At 35.1% G+C, this 16,316-nt stretch overlaps 1 protein-coding gene across 1 annotated transcript; it reads left to right on the top strand.

Moving 5' to 3' along the window:
- The first annotated feature begins 1,545 nt into the window (after positions 1 to 1,545).
- LOC140524313 (ankyrin repeat domain-containing protein 26-like) lies at positions 1,546 to 15,217 on the top strand. The gene is made up of 4 exons (XM_072638729.1): positions 1,546 to 1,691; positions 5,158 to 5,955; positions 8,475 to 8,624; positions 15,062 to 15,217. The coding sequence occupies exons 1-4, from the start codon at positions 1,596 to 1,598 to the stop codon at positions 15,176 to 15,178; spliced, it is 1,161 nt and encodes a 386-aa protein (XP_072494830.1). The 5' UTR covers positions 1,546 to 1,595; the 3' UTR covers positions 15,179 to 15,217.
- Positions 15,218 to 16,316: the final 1,099 nt, after the last annotated feature.

The raw sequence follows: 16,316 nt of genomic DNA, 5'->3' as shown, positions 1-16,316 counted from the left end.
AGTAATATTTTAATGTCAGTATTTTTTTTATTGTTTTACGAATAATTCTTGCTCGATGTGCAAAATTGCAAGTTCTGGAATCACGGCCGTTTAGTTGTGGAATAAGAATAACTTTACACAGTCTAATACCAGCTCTCATTTTCTGTGATTTTTCATATATACAATGAGTGTCCATTATACCATATATTGTACTGGGCAATAATTCATCTAAAAAAGTTGAAAATTTTATCTTATCCTTCCAAAGCAGAATTTAGTAACCTTATGGGAATTCAGTACATTGTGCCCATTTTACTGTCTCAACTTTACATTGTCTCCTTTTAGCCTTATGTTTTCTTCAAAATAGCTTCCCAGACTTTAGTTACAGTTAGTTTCACAAATTCCTTCATCGTGCCTAATTAGAGAAAAAATTTTGATCTCTTTTGATTTTTGGCTTCATTTGGTATTCATAACTTATGCAATAATTTGCGTTGCACTATGATGAAATTAGAGATGAATTTTTGCAGTGTATCAGTCTATACACACATGACTTTGCATCTTGCGTGTATATGTACACATACACATATGAGAATGGATGAATACGTCTGTATGTACAAAACGCTGAACTTGCAACGTGCTGTGTATAGATTAGTGGGAGAACTAGCATATTCTTTCATAGTTTCCTTTTTTTTGTCGATTGACTGAAACCAGGAGTGTAATTCCTATCTGAACAGGAACAGGAATTCTTTGAAGGCTTAGCAAAGACTCTTGAAGATGTGAACAGTGCCTAGTGACCATATTTGTTGTTTTCATTTTGGCTTTGAGCAAAACAAATCATTCATGTCAAACGCTTTTACCAAGCCTGACATGCGTACCGGTACCTACGTTCCTTCTCCCCAGTTAAACAATGAGAGGAAGGAAAATTCAAACGTTTCTTGTAGATGTCCTCCTCTTTCTAAATGTTGGTGCATAGAAATGAGGCAGTTAATTTCTCTGAAAAAAGGAATGGGAAACGATTAATGTGTCTATCAAGTACAAAAAAGTATACATTCCTCCCCCCTCATTCCAGTATTTTCCATGTGAATTTCACCTATAATATTTCAGTCCCTAGATTTTTGAGGGGCTGTAATTATTCTCAAAAAGAAGTCAATGGGGACACCAGGCTGAATGTTCTGATATCTCAGGATTATACTGAGCAAGTGGAAAGTGCGCATTTGATCCATGCTAAATGAAGGTTGAGTAGAATAATCAAAAGAGCTTTCTTGTGTCAGGAGCCAAGTGTCAATCTTTTTCCCTAGAAACGACTAACGTTAGGACCTTGGGTAACTCAACTAACCTCTTTGGAGTTTCGTTTTTCTCATGTGCCACATGCGGGAATTTTGTTAAATACCATCTAAGATATTTATATCTCAAATCTATGAAAATTATGAATATGTTGATGAAATTAAATTGCATGCAGAACTATAATGACTTTTGATTTGAATTTTGAAACTATATTTATTTTATATGAGCTAATATTGCTTTCTGAAATCAGCAATAGAAATAATTTGAACACATATCTATCAGGCCAGAGAAAGACATCTTCAGCGAGAAGTTCTGTTTCCGGCAACTATCAATCCATGAGAATAGTTTCACAACAAGTTACATCATTTTATCGAAGGAATTATGAAGAGAAGGAAAAACTACTGAAGCAAGTAGACGAAACCAAAAGTAAAGTATGTATGCAAAAAGATCAATAATTTGTTCCTGATGAATGGAAATTGTGTGCAGTGTGACATTTCCCTTTTGCTCGTCAACAGTATAAATTTTCTGAACGCTCTGTCTGTCATTTAAGTTGAATTAAAGTTAGACCTACAACCGCCACAATTTGTGCACATGAATTTCAATACTAATATTCACTCATGATGTCGTTGACAATTTGGTTTATCTGTCCTTACACAAAGAATGAGTGTTTTTCCAAGGACCCATAATGCCTAAATCATTTCTATGATTCTTTATGTTTAGAAAGACCTTTACCATCATTTTCTCATTTAATCCCCAAACAATGCTGTGAAGTAAAAATTATTTGTATACTTCCATTGAAACTTCTCCTTGAATAACAGGAAAAGGTTGTTTCTTCACAATTCCTAAATATGTAAATTGTACCTGCAAAATACAATTGAGAATTAAAGTAATGAGATGGATGATTTCATTAATATCTTCTAACTTCAGCAATCAGATCTCACCATGTGCATTTCTAGCTCCATACCTTCTTCACTTCTTGCTCAGTTACACGTTCTCATCTGCACTCCCCATCAAAAACCTATCTACTCTTCATCTCCAACAGGCTTGTGCATTCCAAACCCACGATATTTTTGCCATAATGCCATTGGGACTTTTCACCCCTAAGGATTTCTGAATCTCCTGAAATCCGCTTTTCATCTGATACCACCTAATTAGCTAATACCGAATTGGGTATGTAAGTGAGCATTTATTGCTTTATGGTTTTCACATCTGTTGACAAACTATCACTTCCCTTTTCTAACTGTTTTTTGCCCAACTGTAATAAAGTTTCTTGAGGACAGAACAATGGATACTTCATTCTTTCTCGGTAGAACTTTGCTTTCAAAGCACACTGTCAGTAGAGGCAATTGTTATGATTGTTGTAGTACAAGTAGTACTAGTTGTAGTTCCAGTACTATTAGTTCTAGTGATAGGAGTACTTGTAGTAGTAGTCCTAGTAGTAGGAAAACAGGAACAAGGAAACTAAATGTTTATTTGTTGATTTTGCCAGCAGTTGAAAGTGGTTGGACTAAAATACTTGAAGATGTTCTAGTCTGATTTTTATAAATTTTGAATTCTCCAGACCACAAAGAGCAAAGTAGAAATTGAAAACAAAATTATTTTTCAGTTGCTCGTATTATTCTTAGAAATTTTTAAAATGAAGGTACAGTTAAGCGTACAATTGCATGACAGTCAAATTCTTCTAACCTGTTCCCTTCAATGCTAGCAAATACCTTTCTCCATTGTCAGTTGCTTTCCCACATTTCCAAGTATTTAGGTATAGATTCATCATTGTAGAAGGCACAATCTATAGTAAGAGGTATTTCGGATACTCTTCAAAACAAATTTCACCCTAGTCGTCATCATAAATTGCATAGTAAGTACGTATCTCTTCCAAAGCAGGCAAAAAAAGAACTTTTGATGATGGGATATTTCTCCACTTAGACGTATGTTGGGGGAATTAGGGATAGAAATTTGCGTCTGGGGTTAGAAAGATTTGACTTCAAATGTGTCCACAGATTCTATCTGTGTGATCCTAGGCAAGTCACTTAATTCTTCTCCCTTTCCTTAGCCACAAAATGGGGATTATAATAGCACATACTTCTCAGTGTTGTTGGAAGAATCAAATGAGATAATGATTGTAAATCTCTTAAGGTTATGGCCTTTGTTCTTGGCACGTATTAGATACTTAAGAAATATTAGTTTCCCTGCTCCAAGGACATAAAGATCATTGTCCATTTTATACAAATAATACTACCTCCCAAATTTTGATAAGCATCTCCAAATATTGCAAAAGACTTTTCTTAACCTGGCTAATTTCAGTAGACTTGGCTTAGTTAAAAAACTATTATGAGTTCCAGTCTCATTCTTCTGAAAATTACTTTTCTTTTGAATTTGTATTCTTGAGAAATTTTTCAAGGTGTCAGAAATCAGCACTGGAATGAAATAAGTTTTGTTTCCCAAGTAGCTCCCCTATCACTCCTTGTCTTCCTTTCCCTCACCTTCTTTCTGGAAGACCTGGATTAAAATATTAACCGTCAAAAGCTTTTTGCATCAGGATGCAGTCAAGAAACTAGGTGTGAACTGACTCCTGGAAGTTTCAGCAAGGAAGCAGTAATTTAGAATCCATCTTTGGTAGGAAGAGGTAGGTCAATTAATTGGCATTCTGGCCAAACTGGCACTATGTCTTGTCTAATTTCCCTGATCGCGCAAGTTTTCACTATGGAAGATTTCAGTGAAATTACAGTTTCTCCCTTGTTCAAATGTTATTTCATCAATTAGTGAATAATAATTATGTGAACAACACTGTGATAGACCCTGAGAAGTATACGAAGACTGTGTGTGAGACACGCACTGTCTTCTTGAAGAATTTTCACTCTCTCTGGGAAGTCAATACAAAAGAGAGAAAGTTCATTTGTAGCAAAAAGTAGAATTTAAACAACTACTAAGTGAACGATATTCCTGTAAGTATTTATGAAAGAAGATATCAGTACAGGTGGAAATTAGAGCAGATGGTATTAATCCATTCATGTTTTTATTAATGAGAACATTACTCGATGCAAATTGGTTGAGTTAGCAGCCCTAGTGGAAGAACAATTGCTGAATACCTACGTATTATACATATATATGTATATATATATATATATATATGTATATATATTTATACATATGTATGTACATTTATATATTTATTTATATTGATATATCTGTTCCTGTGTGGATGTGTATATGTACACACAAAATTATACATGTACACATATGGAATTACACACACATGTGTGTGTTCATATAATTATATGTCTGAAATCTGGTAAAACTGTCAATCTAAGGGGGACTTTTCCAAGATTTTGTGTTCTGCTTCAGTCCATTGCCATCCACACGACTTTCAGCAAATGGTTTTCTGTCGTTAGGCTTCTGGTTCTTGAATTATAAAATGATGTACTAACTCATCAGTAGTGTCCCCTTTTGCTCTAATAATCTATAGTTTCAAATGCGTGAACTGCACTTCTGTTCCACACTTAGCAATATAAATAAATATAAGTATTTCCCTCATAAAGGTTGTGCAAATTGTAGGTGAGATCATGTATTGAAAGTACTTTCCAGACACCTTGAAATGTCTGAAATAAAATCAGCAGTGTGAGATAAAATGTATGGAGAAAAGGAAATCAAATATACTGAAAGACAGACAGCTTTGTCGGTCCAAAAACGCGTTCCAAATCTTCGATTTATGATGCAGTTTTAAGTCCTGTTCTTTGCGCAAATTAACAGAATGGGAAATAGGTGAAACTCCCTCAGTTAACTTTTCCTCTGAAGACACTATGCTTCTTGGACCTTTGGCGTTTATTTTGAATTTTTATGGAAATATCAGAATTTATAATTTTATTTTGAATAACATTTTTTTCTTTTTCTTATCTTTAGGTTCCTCTTAGGAACGAAAAGGAAAAATACCTGCAGAAAAAAAAGGAAATCATACAGTATGAAGTTGCCATGCACCAAATGGAATTACACACAGTAAAAAGTAAGGATAAGCGCACCAGAAAGCACCACACAGAAGAAACTGAAGCGTTGAAAGAAAAGATTGAAGAGCTTCAACAGAAATTACAATTAAATAAAGAAGCGTTAAGAAAAATCGGATTTCAGTGCCGTCGACGAATAATCGTTCTGAAAGCTCAGAATGCCATGCTGAACTCTAAACTGCAGAATGCAGAACAAAACATTGAGAAACTAGAGGACGATGGGGCATCATACGCGTCCAGGTTGATCAAAATCGTTGGCAAATATGAGTTATCAAAATTAGCCCTTGAGGATTCCTTTGAGGGTAAAAGAGATGAGTGGCTTCATTTAAAGGACAAACTAAACCATGACTTGTGTAGTCTAAGAGAGGATAACGGTGTCCTTTCTGAAAAACTCTCTAAGACTGCAAGTAGAGCCAAGAGTTTAGAAAATGAGCTAGACCATGTCCATGAATCCCTCAGAGAGAAGACATACATTTTAGAAAACACACAGAGAGAACTGAAGCATGCTGAACAGAAGGCAGAGGAACTTGAAGAACCAAATCAAGTGTTAAAGGAAAAGGTCAAGAGATATAGTTTGGAAAATGAATCTCTCCAAGAAAGATTAGGCCAAATCCAGAGTGAAAATATGGTGCTGCAGCAAGAGCTTGAAGACACACAGAAGAAAATCATAATTCAAGAAAAGCAAATGAGTGATGCCCAGGTGCAATTTATTGATCTCTTCAATAAAGTTTATGCTGATATTGATAAACAAGCTCTTATAGTAGAAGAGAGCAATAAAGTATTAGTTAATGTGTGAATGGAACCACTTCAGAGAGCAAACGTGGAAATATGAAAATGAGAAGGCCGCAAGAGGGTTCGCTTTTGAAGTGTTTTGCTTGGATAAGTTTTAGTCGTTTTGAAATGAAATTCAATTTAATTTTTATCAAGATATCTTAGGAATTTGAATATTCGACAGGCTGGTGATGCTATTATCTTTCATTGTACAAATTCTGATATATAAGAATTGAGAGTGAGAATCCATGATATGATAAATAGAACAAGTAATATAATAATTTTTAAGATCAAATGAATATAAAAATGAAAATAACATGTACTGTAATACAATATAAGTAATAAAGCAAACAATCGAAAGCAATTTTAAACATAAAAATAATAATATAAAAGCTAAAAGTATAAAAATAATTTACAAATTCTTCTTTTAGGTAACGACACATTTTGCTTCAAGAAATCATGCAGTCCATGACATTTGGCTTAATAAATATTTGTATAGGAAATCTCTAGTATCCAAATAAAGATAAATTTTTATTTCATTAATTTTTCTATTATTCCATTTGAATACTGAAATATCACAAATTTTTTCAAATGCTGCAATTTAAGAAAAGTCTTCCAACATAATGCTAGGAACAATATTACAGTTGAAGTATAAAATCTCTTTTGAGATAACTGTGCAATATGCCCTTTACGAGTTTCATTAAAATTTAAACATACTCATCTGTCTAACTAGTTTCAATTTAGACACTTTTGAACTAATTTTTGAAACATTAACGATTGGATTCTATTTGTAGTGAAATTCCGTAGTCGAGCCACTACTTTTCTTTGAAATTTAGGACAGTGCTTCTATTCAGAAACATTATGATTCTTCATTAAGCGTTAATTTTTCAGTTACTAATCTTATTTTTTAATTGTACTCCACTATTTTTTCATCTCTTTTTTTATTTTTTTTTTTGTGGTTGGACTAACAAGTCTTGCTCAGTTTCCAAAGTTGCCGGTTCTGGAATCACTCCTTTTAGTTCCTTAATATGAATAATTTATACAGTCTAATAGCAGATCACATTATCTGTGATTTTTCATATATGCAGTGAGGGTCGATTCTACCACGTATTGTCCTGGGTAATGATTTCATCTAAAAAATTTAAAATTTTATCTAGTCATTCCATAATAGAGTACAGTTTACTTGTAGAAATTCAGTGAATTGAGCCAATTTTACTTTCTGAACTTTACATTGTCTTCTCTTAGCCTTATGTTTTCTTCAAAAAATTTGGCGTGACTCTACTAAAATTGACTTTTACAAAGTACTTCATCTTGTCTAATTAGAAAAAAAACATTTGGCTTCTTTTGATTTTTGGCTTCATTTGGTTTTCATAATTTATGTAATAATTCCCCTTGCTCTGTAGTGAAAGAGGAGAAGAATTGTTGCAGTATATCATTCTATACACATACAGTTATGTTTTTCTGTGTGGATATCTACATATACATATATGTGAACGGATGAATACGTCTGTATGTCCAAAACTCTGTACTTCTAACATGCTATGTACACATAGCGTGTAGAACTAGCATATTTTCCATAGTTTCCTGTTTCTTCTCCATTGACTGAAACCAGGAGTGTAACTCTTATCTGAACAGAGAAAGCAACTTCCTTGAAGGCTTAGCAAGACTGTTGAAGATGTGAATAATACCTAGCGCCCATATTTGTTGTTGACATTTTGACTTTGGGCATGTTAAGTGCTTTTACCAAGCCTGACAAGCATATCAGTGCCTATGTTCATTCTCCAGCGTAAACCATGAGAGGAAAGAAAGCAAAACCTTTTCTTGTAGATGTCTTTCTTCTACGGACTGGCACACAGAAATAAGGTAGTCAACTTTTCCGAAAAATGGAATGGAAAACCTTTACATTTTCTACCAAGCATAAGAAAGTGTACGTTCTTCCCTCCTCTTTCCTTTACTTTGCGTGGGAATTTCACGTAAAATGTTTTAGTGCCTAGATAGCTTTGGAGGTGGTCTCATTCTTGTCAATTAAGATGTAATGGGGAAAGCAGGCTGACTGTACTGATTTCTGAGGAGTATTCTGAGGGAGTAGAAAGATCTCATTTGCTCCATGCTAAATGGAAGTTGAGTGGTATAATCTAAACAACTTTGCTGTCTCAGGAGCCAAGTTTTAATCTTTTTCTTTCTAAACGTCTACCTTTAGGACCTTGGTTACTCATTTAACCTCTTTGGAGTTTAGTTTTTCTCACCTGCAAAATGAGGTTGTTTCCTTAATCCCTAAGAGATTTCTGTCTTTCAATCTTTGATAATTATGAACATACTGAAGAAATTAAGTTGTATGCAAAATTATACAGACTTTTGATTTGAATTTTAAAATTATATTTATTTTATACGAGCTAATGTTGCTTTATGAAATCTGTAATATTAGTAATTTGGACATATTTCTATCAGGCTAGAGTAAGAAATCTTCAGCGAGAGCCACCTGTTTCCTGCAATTATCAGTCCCTGACAGGAGTTTCACAACAAGTCACATCATTTAAGGAAATTGATTATGAAGATAAGGAAAAACTACAGAAGGAAGTAGATGAAACCAAAAGTCAAGTACGTATGCAAAAAGATCAGTAATTTGTTCTGGAAACAAATGAGTGGAAAGTATATTCAGTGTGACATTTCACATTTTTAAGCAATATATTTAGTTTTAATATTCTCCAATCACTACGACAAAACTTAGATTTTTTTCCCTCCCCAAGAGCCATACAATTCTATATAGAATCTACATATACATTCCTACTGAGTACATTTTCACTGTAGTCATGCTGTGTAGAGGAACTAAAATAGATGGGAGAAATCATATAACAAACCAAAATATAACACACACACACACACACTCACACACACACAGAAATGATCTGTTAAATTCTGCGATTGAATTCCATAGTTCTTTCCCTGCATGTGGAAAGCATTTTGCCTTAGGGCATCATTGGGAATTTTTTTTTTCTATGAATATCGAAGTCTACCAGAAAAAGCTCTTGCACACTTTGGTGGTTGCTGTGCACAAAGTTCTCCTGGTGCTGCTCCTCTTGCTCAGCATCAAACCATGTAAATATTTTCAGGCTTCTCTGAAGTCATCTTGCTCATCATTTCTTATAGCGCAATAGTATTCCATTACATTCAGATACCATAATGTCTTCAGCCATTCCTCAATTGATGGGCATCCCCTTGATTTCCAGTTTTTGGCCACTACAAAGAGTGATGCTGTAAATATTTTTGTACATGTGGGGTCCTTTCTCATTTCTATTATCTCTTGGGGATACAGTCATATTGCTGTATATTGCTGGGTGAAGGGGTGTGCACATTTTTGTAGCCCTTTCGGCACAGTTCCAAAGCGCTGTCCAGAATGGGTGGATGAACTCACAGCTCCACAAACAATGAATTAGTGTTCCAACTCTCCCACATCCTCGCCAACATTTATTATTTTCCTGTTCTGTCATGTTTGCCAATCTAATAGGTGTGTTGTGTACCTCAGAGTTGTTTTGATTTGCATCTCTAATCAAAAGTGGTTGAGAGCATTTCTTCTATGATTATAGGTATCTTTAATTTCTTCCTCTGAAAATTGTTTGTTCATATCCTTTTACCATTTATTAATTGGGGAATGACTTGTATTCTGGTACATTTGACTCAGTTCTCTATATACTCTAGAAATGAGGCCTTTGTCCCCAACATTAACTGTCAAAATTCTTTCCCAATGTACTACATCCCTCTGAATCCTGATTGCATTGGGTCTAGTTGTGTAAAAACTTTTCAGTTTAGTGCAATCACAATTATTCACCTTTCCCTTCATAATGCTTACTGTCTTTTCTTTAGTCAAAAACTCTTCCCTTCTCCATAAATCTGATAAATACACTATTCCTTCCTCCTTCACTTTGTCCATGATATCAATCTTTATCCCTAGATCATGTACCCATTCATTCTTGTGCATGGTGTCATGAATTGGTCTATGCTTAGTTTCCACCACATTGTTATCCAGTTTTCCCCGCAATTTTCTCGAACAGTGAGTTCTTATCCCAGAAGGTAGGGGTCCTTGAGTTTATCAACCCAGAGACTGCTATATTCATTGCCTGCTATCTCTTGAGTACCTAGCCCATTCCACTTCTCTACCCTTCTCTTTCTTAGCTACTACCAAGTGGTTTGGGGAATTGCTGCTTTCTCATTTTACCAGTTTTGTCAATTTTCTGAACACTGTGTCTGTAATTTCCGTTGACTTAGAATTATTCCTCCAACTTCCACAATCTGTACACGTAAATTTTAATACTTATATTCACTCTTTCTGTGGTTGACCATTTGGTTTATCTGTCCTTATGCAAAGAGTGAGGTGTTTGTCCCAGGACCAATAATAGCTCAATCATTTCTATCATACTTGATTTTTAGAAACACCTTGACCTTCATTTTCTCATTTAATCCCCCAAACAGCACTGTCAAGTACAAATTCTTTGTTTCTTTCTGTTCAAACTCCTCCTTGAATAACAAGAAAATGTTATTTCTTCACATTTTGTACATATAGAAATTGTACATGGAAAGGATAAATTGGAGTTGAAGTAATTAGATGGATGCTTTCATTAATATTCCCTAACTTAATCAATCTGATCTCACCCTGTGGATTTCCACCTCCATACCTCCATCTTGTTTAGTTACTCTTCTTGTTTAGTTACACTTCCTCATCTGTGCTACCTATTCAAAACCTTTCTACTCTTCACATTCAAGATGTTTTTGAATTACAAAAGTATGATTCTTTTCTCATAATGCTTTTTGGGCTTTTCACCCCTGTTGATTCCTGAATCTCCTCAAATCCACTTTTCATCTGATACCACAAAATCTGGTATTTAATTACAGATAGATTGTCCTATGGTGATCGCATTTCTTATCAAACTATCAATTGCTTTATCTCATTGTTTTTTACCCAATTATAATGGAGTTCCTTGAGGACAGGGAGTATTCATGCTTCCTTATTTTCCATAGAAATTCCTTTTCCCAGGATGTTGGCAGTAGAGTAATTGTTATTATTGTAGTAGCAAAAGTAGTAGTAGTTGTTGTAATAGATTTGGTAGTAGTACTTCTAGTAGAAGTAGTAGTGGTACTGGTAATAATAGTAGTATTACTAGTGGAAAAACAAGAAGGACAAAACTCTATATTCATTTCTTGGCTTTGCCTAGGTTGAAAATGGAGTTAAAATGAAAATTGGCTCAAGGTGATATTTGGACGAAAGCACCTTGAGTTTGTCTATTCTGGTTTTTTATATATTTTCGGTTTCCCAGAGCCTCCAATGGCCACATATAAATTCAGTAAAAAAAAATATTGTTGTTATTATTATTAGAAATTATTAAAATGAAGGGGAGGTTACGCATAGAATACCAACACAATCAAATTCCCCTAACGGGTTTCCATTATTAGGTCAAGTGCCTTTCTCCTTTTTCATTTGCTTTCCCATATTTATATCTAGTTGTGTGTGCTATTCATCATTATGCCTGCCAAAAAGTATAGAAGTGGATATTTCTGACATTCCTCAAACATATTTTCAAATTAGTACCCATCATAAGTGGTAAAGCAAGGGAAATCTAAGCCAAAGTGATCAAAAAGAGAATTTTGTATGATGAGATGTTTCTCAACTTGAAGGGGATTGGCAGCAATTATGGATAAAATCTTGAGCCTGGGCTGAGAAAGATCTGATTACAGATATAGCCTCAGATGCTCTTGGTGTGATCTTAGGCAAGTCACTTAATCTTTTCAGTATTCTCAAACATGAAATGGGGTTGATAATAGCACCTACCTCCCAGGGTTGTTGTGAGAATCAAATGAGATGATAATTGCAAATCACTCAACTTTATGGCCTTTGTTCCTTGCACACGTTAGACACCGACTAAATGCTAGTTTCTCTACACTGAAAACAAAAGACCATTGTCATTTTCATACAAATAACCACTGCCTCCCCAATTTTCATATCTACCTCCTAATTTTTCAAAAGCCTTATTTTGAACTCGTTAATTTCCGTATACTTCCCTTAGCTATGACATTATTACAAGGTCCAATCTCATTCTTAGAAAAACTTCTTTACTCTGGCATTTGACCCTTGAGACATTTTTCTAGGTTTCAGAACGCAGTACGAGAGTGAAACAACTTTTTTTTCCCAATTAACTCCCCTATCCCTCATTGTCTTCATTTCGCTCACATTGTTTGTGGAACACATCGATTGAAATATTACCCTTCCAAACCTTTTAGTTTCAGGCTGCAGTCCAGAAACTAGGTGTGGACTGAGACCTTGAAGGTAAAGTAAGGAAGAAAAAAGTCAGAGTCCCTCTTTGTCAGTACGAATTACCTCATGTAATTGGTATTCAGTGCAAACTAGCACCCATTTCTAATCTAATTTCCCAGATCATCCAAGTTTTCGCTCTGTAAAAATTAGTCAAATTACAATTTCTTCCTTGTTCAAAATTTACCTCATCAACTAGTGAAAATCCATATGTGAATTCCACTATGAGAGGTTCTGAGCAGGTAGCAAAAGCTATGTGTAAGACATGCACTCTCTCCTTGAAGAATTTTCAGTCTCTCTAGCATTCCAATGCCAAATAGAGGAATTTCATGTTTAATACAATGTAGCATATAAACAACTACTAAGTGCATGGTAAACATGTAAGCATTTATGAAAAGGAGAGATCACTATAGGTGGAGGTTAGAGCAGATGGTATTATCCAGTCCTGTTCTCAGTACAAGAAGTTCCCAGAGCAAATTTGCTGAGGTAGCAACTCTAGTGGAAGAAAAATTGCAGAATATCTGAATTTTATATATGCGTACACACATCTATACATCTGCACATATGTATGTTAATTATTGATAGCATATATAGGAGGGTGAACTTTCAAAATTTTGCGTCCTGGCTCAGCCTCTTGGCATACAACTTGTTTTTATGAATGGTTTTCTCTCTCAAACCTTGGATTCTTCATTTATAAAAAAATCTGTACTAACTCATGACTTATCCATTTTTGCTCTGCTTATAGTTCTAAATGAGTATAGTGCAGTTGATTATCCTGAAAATATTTAGTGAATTCCTGCTAGGTCCCTATACAATATATCACCAGTAGACACTGAAATAATAAAGAACTAAAATGAGAGGTGATTCTCAATGTAGGCATTAACCCGAATAGCATACTCACTCAATGCTGCAGACAAAAATCTCAAAGAATGTAGTGAAGGCAAGGTTCATTGAAGCAAAATAGTAAGGAAAGCATTGAAGAAAAGTGAGAACTTTGAGTTGCCTTCGAGATTTGGGAAGGGATCAGCAGTACAGGAGAGCAATGGAGTCCAATAGGCTAAGAAAGTGATGGATTAGTAGGATAGGGAGCGATAGGAAAATACGAAAAGGATAGGAGTGTGAGGAGGGGAGCCGTAAAGCAATTAGAATTAAAAGTTGGAAAAATGTGATGAAGTGAGATATAAGAGAAAAGAAGACGGAGAATTTAAGCCTCAATCTGATAGCCCATAGAAGTTCCTGTACATGGCAGTAACATGATCTCAACGATGTTTGATAGTACTTGGCTTAGCATTTTGTAGGAAAGATTGGTGTGCGGGCAAAATTAGAACAGAAAGACTCTGTAGCCCTTTTGTTTTTAATTAAACTGTATGCAACTGATTTAACACCAGTGTGATTGCTTCCTCCTTTGTAAAATGAGAAGGTGGGATTAAATGCTCACCTCCCTCACTCTTTGATCCTCGGCTTGAAGTCATGATCCAGGACCAAAGGGGTCTCCATGAGATAGAAGAGGAAAGAGAAACAGGGTGAAAGGATAATTTATAGGGAAAATAAATTACCAATCACAGAAGAGAAAGAGGATCTATGTTTCAGTGAAGTCAGAGACTAAGAAGAAAAGTTTTTGGATACCAGTATGACTTCTACCTCTTGAGAATGCAGTTGTAGTAGACTAGTAAGGAGGGAATAACTGATTTTATGGCAATGAAGAAAGGCACTATATTTTAGGAATAGAGATCTTGCCTCAGACGTAAGCGTAGGTTGAAATCCCAATGTTGACATAAATGGCTTCATGAACCTGGGCCAGTTTTGTATAATTTTGGTGCCCTAAGTTATTCAGTAAAACTCTGAGAGTTGCAGATTCTGAGATGTCGGTTGAGGGCAGGGCCTATTTGTACTGATACGTTATAAACGTTATGACTGGGAATTTCCTATACCAATTAAGTCACAGATAAATAGAAAATAAATAAGGGAAGAGTTACAGATAAATAGATGAATGAAATGGAAATAGGAAGTGAAGAAATTGCAGCTGTGGTAAAAATTCATTGGAGAAATGTGGAAGCAAAGAGGAGAAATGCGGTATTCACCACAATGAGCAGACTTCTGTCTTCCTTTGCAAGAGAGTAAAGAGCACCTGGCTCATAATCGGGAACAACAGATAACCACTCAAGGAGAAAAAGAAAACGTCAATTTACTCACGTTGCATCTCTCTTATTTCAGTACAAAGAGATTAGCAGAACTGTTTTACACCCTTACTTACAAAGACATACATTGTCATTTCAACATAGGAATGTGTGGAACATGGGTCAGGTGTGCCAACGCAAAGGGGAAGTGGAGCTGAACGGATAATTATCATGGGCTCTAGAGAAATAGGAAAGGCCAATGTTCCTCCAAGGTGTGGTGTGTTGGGAAACTTGGCCCACTTTCTATTCATTCCTATTCATTTCAATCATTTCTAAATTTATGAATATTGTCAGTAAAAGTAATACCTATATTGAATCAAATCAGAACTTTCATTGATTTAAATTTCAAAAGAAAAGAAATAGTTTGTAGTGAAATCACAGGAAAGGTATGTCATGTCAAGGAAGATCAATCATTTTCAAATCTTTCCATATTTGTTTTGGTTTAACAATCTATGCTTAAATTGATATTTACAGTTGCAGCTAGAGTTAATGAAGAGAATCCCTTTGAGAAATGCCAGTTCAATTGTGATATTTTTCATTGTAAAATTTTTTTAAAGCTTCGTATTGAAAGGGAAAAATTCACGAGACTCAATGAGTGGAAGCAATGTCTGGAAGATTCTCTAGAACTACAAATGAAGAGAAATGATGAATTAGAGGAAGATTTAAATCGGTAAGACCCCTTTTGGCAGGCCTTTCAAAGGAAACATTAAGTAAGCAAGGATTTCACTCTTTTGTTAAATACTGAGTACAAATTCATTTTGTATATTAACACTTAAAGAATTCCACCATGGATGATTCTAAGTGAACAAAGGGGTTTTTTTTTTAATTTTCATTTTCTTCACTAACCTACCGCTGACAAATATACCTTGTGTCCTGCATCTCTGAAGCTATAGTAAAATGCTGCATAGCACCTGTACCTTAAAGTATGTTTGGTGGAATGATACTATACAGCATTTGACAGTCGCTTGTTCTGTATACTATTTCTGGACACAAATGCTTCTCTAAGGTAAATTTCTATGTTTTCCGTCCTAATTTATTTCCTTCATTATTTATCTAATTTGTTCAATTGTCATTCAGTCAAAAAGTATTATCAAACATCCATTGTATATAAAATACTGTGCTGGTCCTGGAGTGACAGGGGTCCATGACTAATGTGCAGTCCCTGCTTTGACAGTGAGTGATTGTAGGCTATTCAAAGAGGTAATGTAGGGACCCAAATAAGCTGTGCAAATGAGAATGTATTAAGTGCTTTAGAATGGTCGAAATGAAATGCAGTCAGAGACTGAAGGAGTAAAAGGCATCTTCTAATTTTGTGGGATCAGCCAAACTAAGTTAAGTATATGACTTTTGAGCTAGACCCCACAGCATTTCTTGACCTGGGATATAAGGCTCTTCACGATGTGCCAGCAGCGTGCCTTTTCTCTCTTCAATTATATTATTCTGTCTTCTATACTTTACACTCCTGTTCAACTGGACTATTCTCTGTGCTTCAAAACATGCCTTGGGCTTTCCCAAATCTGTCCTGTGCCTGTGATATTTACCCATGGTATCTACACTCATCCTCACCCAAATGCAGTTCCTCACTGAGGCCTACTCTGATCTCTGTTTTTGGTAATGAATGACCTTCCCCATCAGAGTTGACATTGAAATTTCGATTACACTCCCCTAAAGCTCTTACACGTGGTTGTATATTGTCATTATCTGCACATTTATTTCATATCCCACTTGGATGAGAGCATCGACCATAGTCTGTCTAAATTCTGTATTCTGTCACACTTTTGAAAGTAAGCATTTAATGCTTTCAAATTGCAT

The sequence above is a fragment of the Notamacropus eugenii genome, chromosome 2 (genome assembly GCF_028372415.1).
Source record: "Notamacropus eugenii isolate mMacEug1 chromosome 2, mMacEug1.pri_v2, whole genome shotgun sequence".
Taxonomy (NCBI): domain Eukaryota; kingdom Metazoa; phylum Chordata; class Mammalia; order Diprotodontia; family Macropodidae; genus Notamacropus; species Notamacropus eugenii.
The sequence above is the reverse complement of the archived record's forward strand: the minus strand, read 5'-3'. Positions and strand labels throughout refer to the sequence as shown.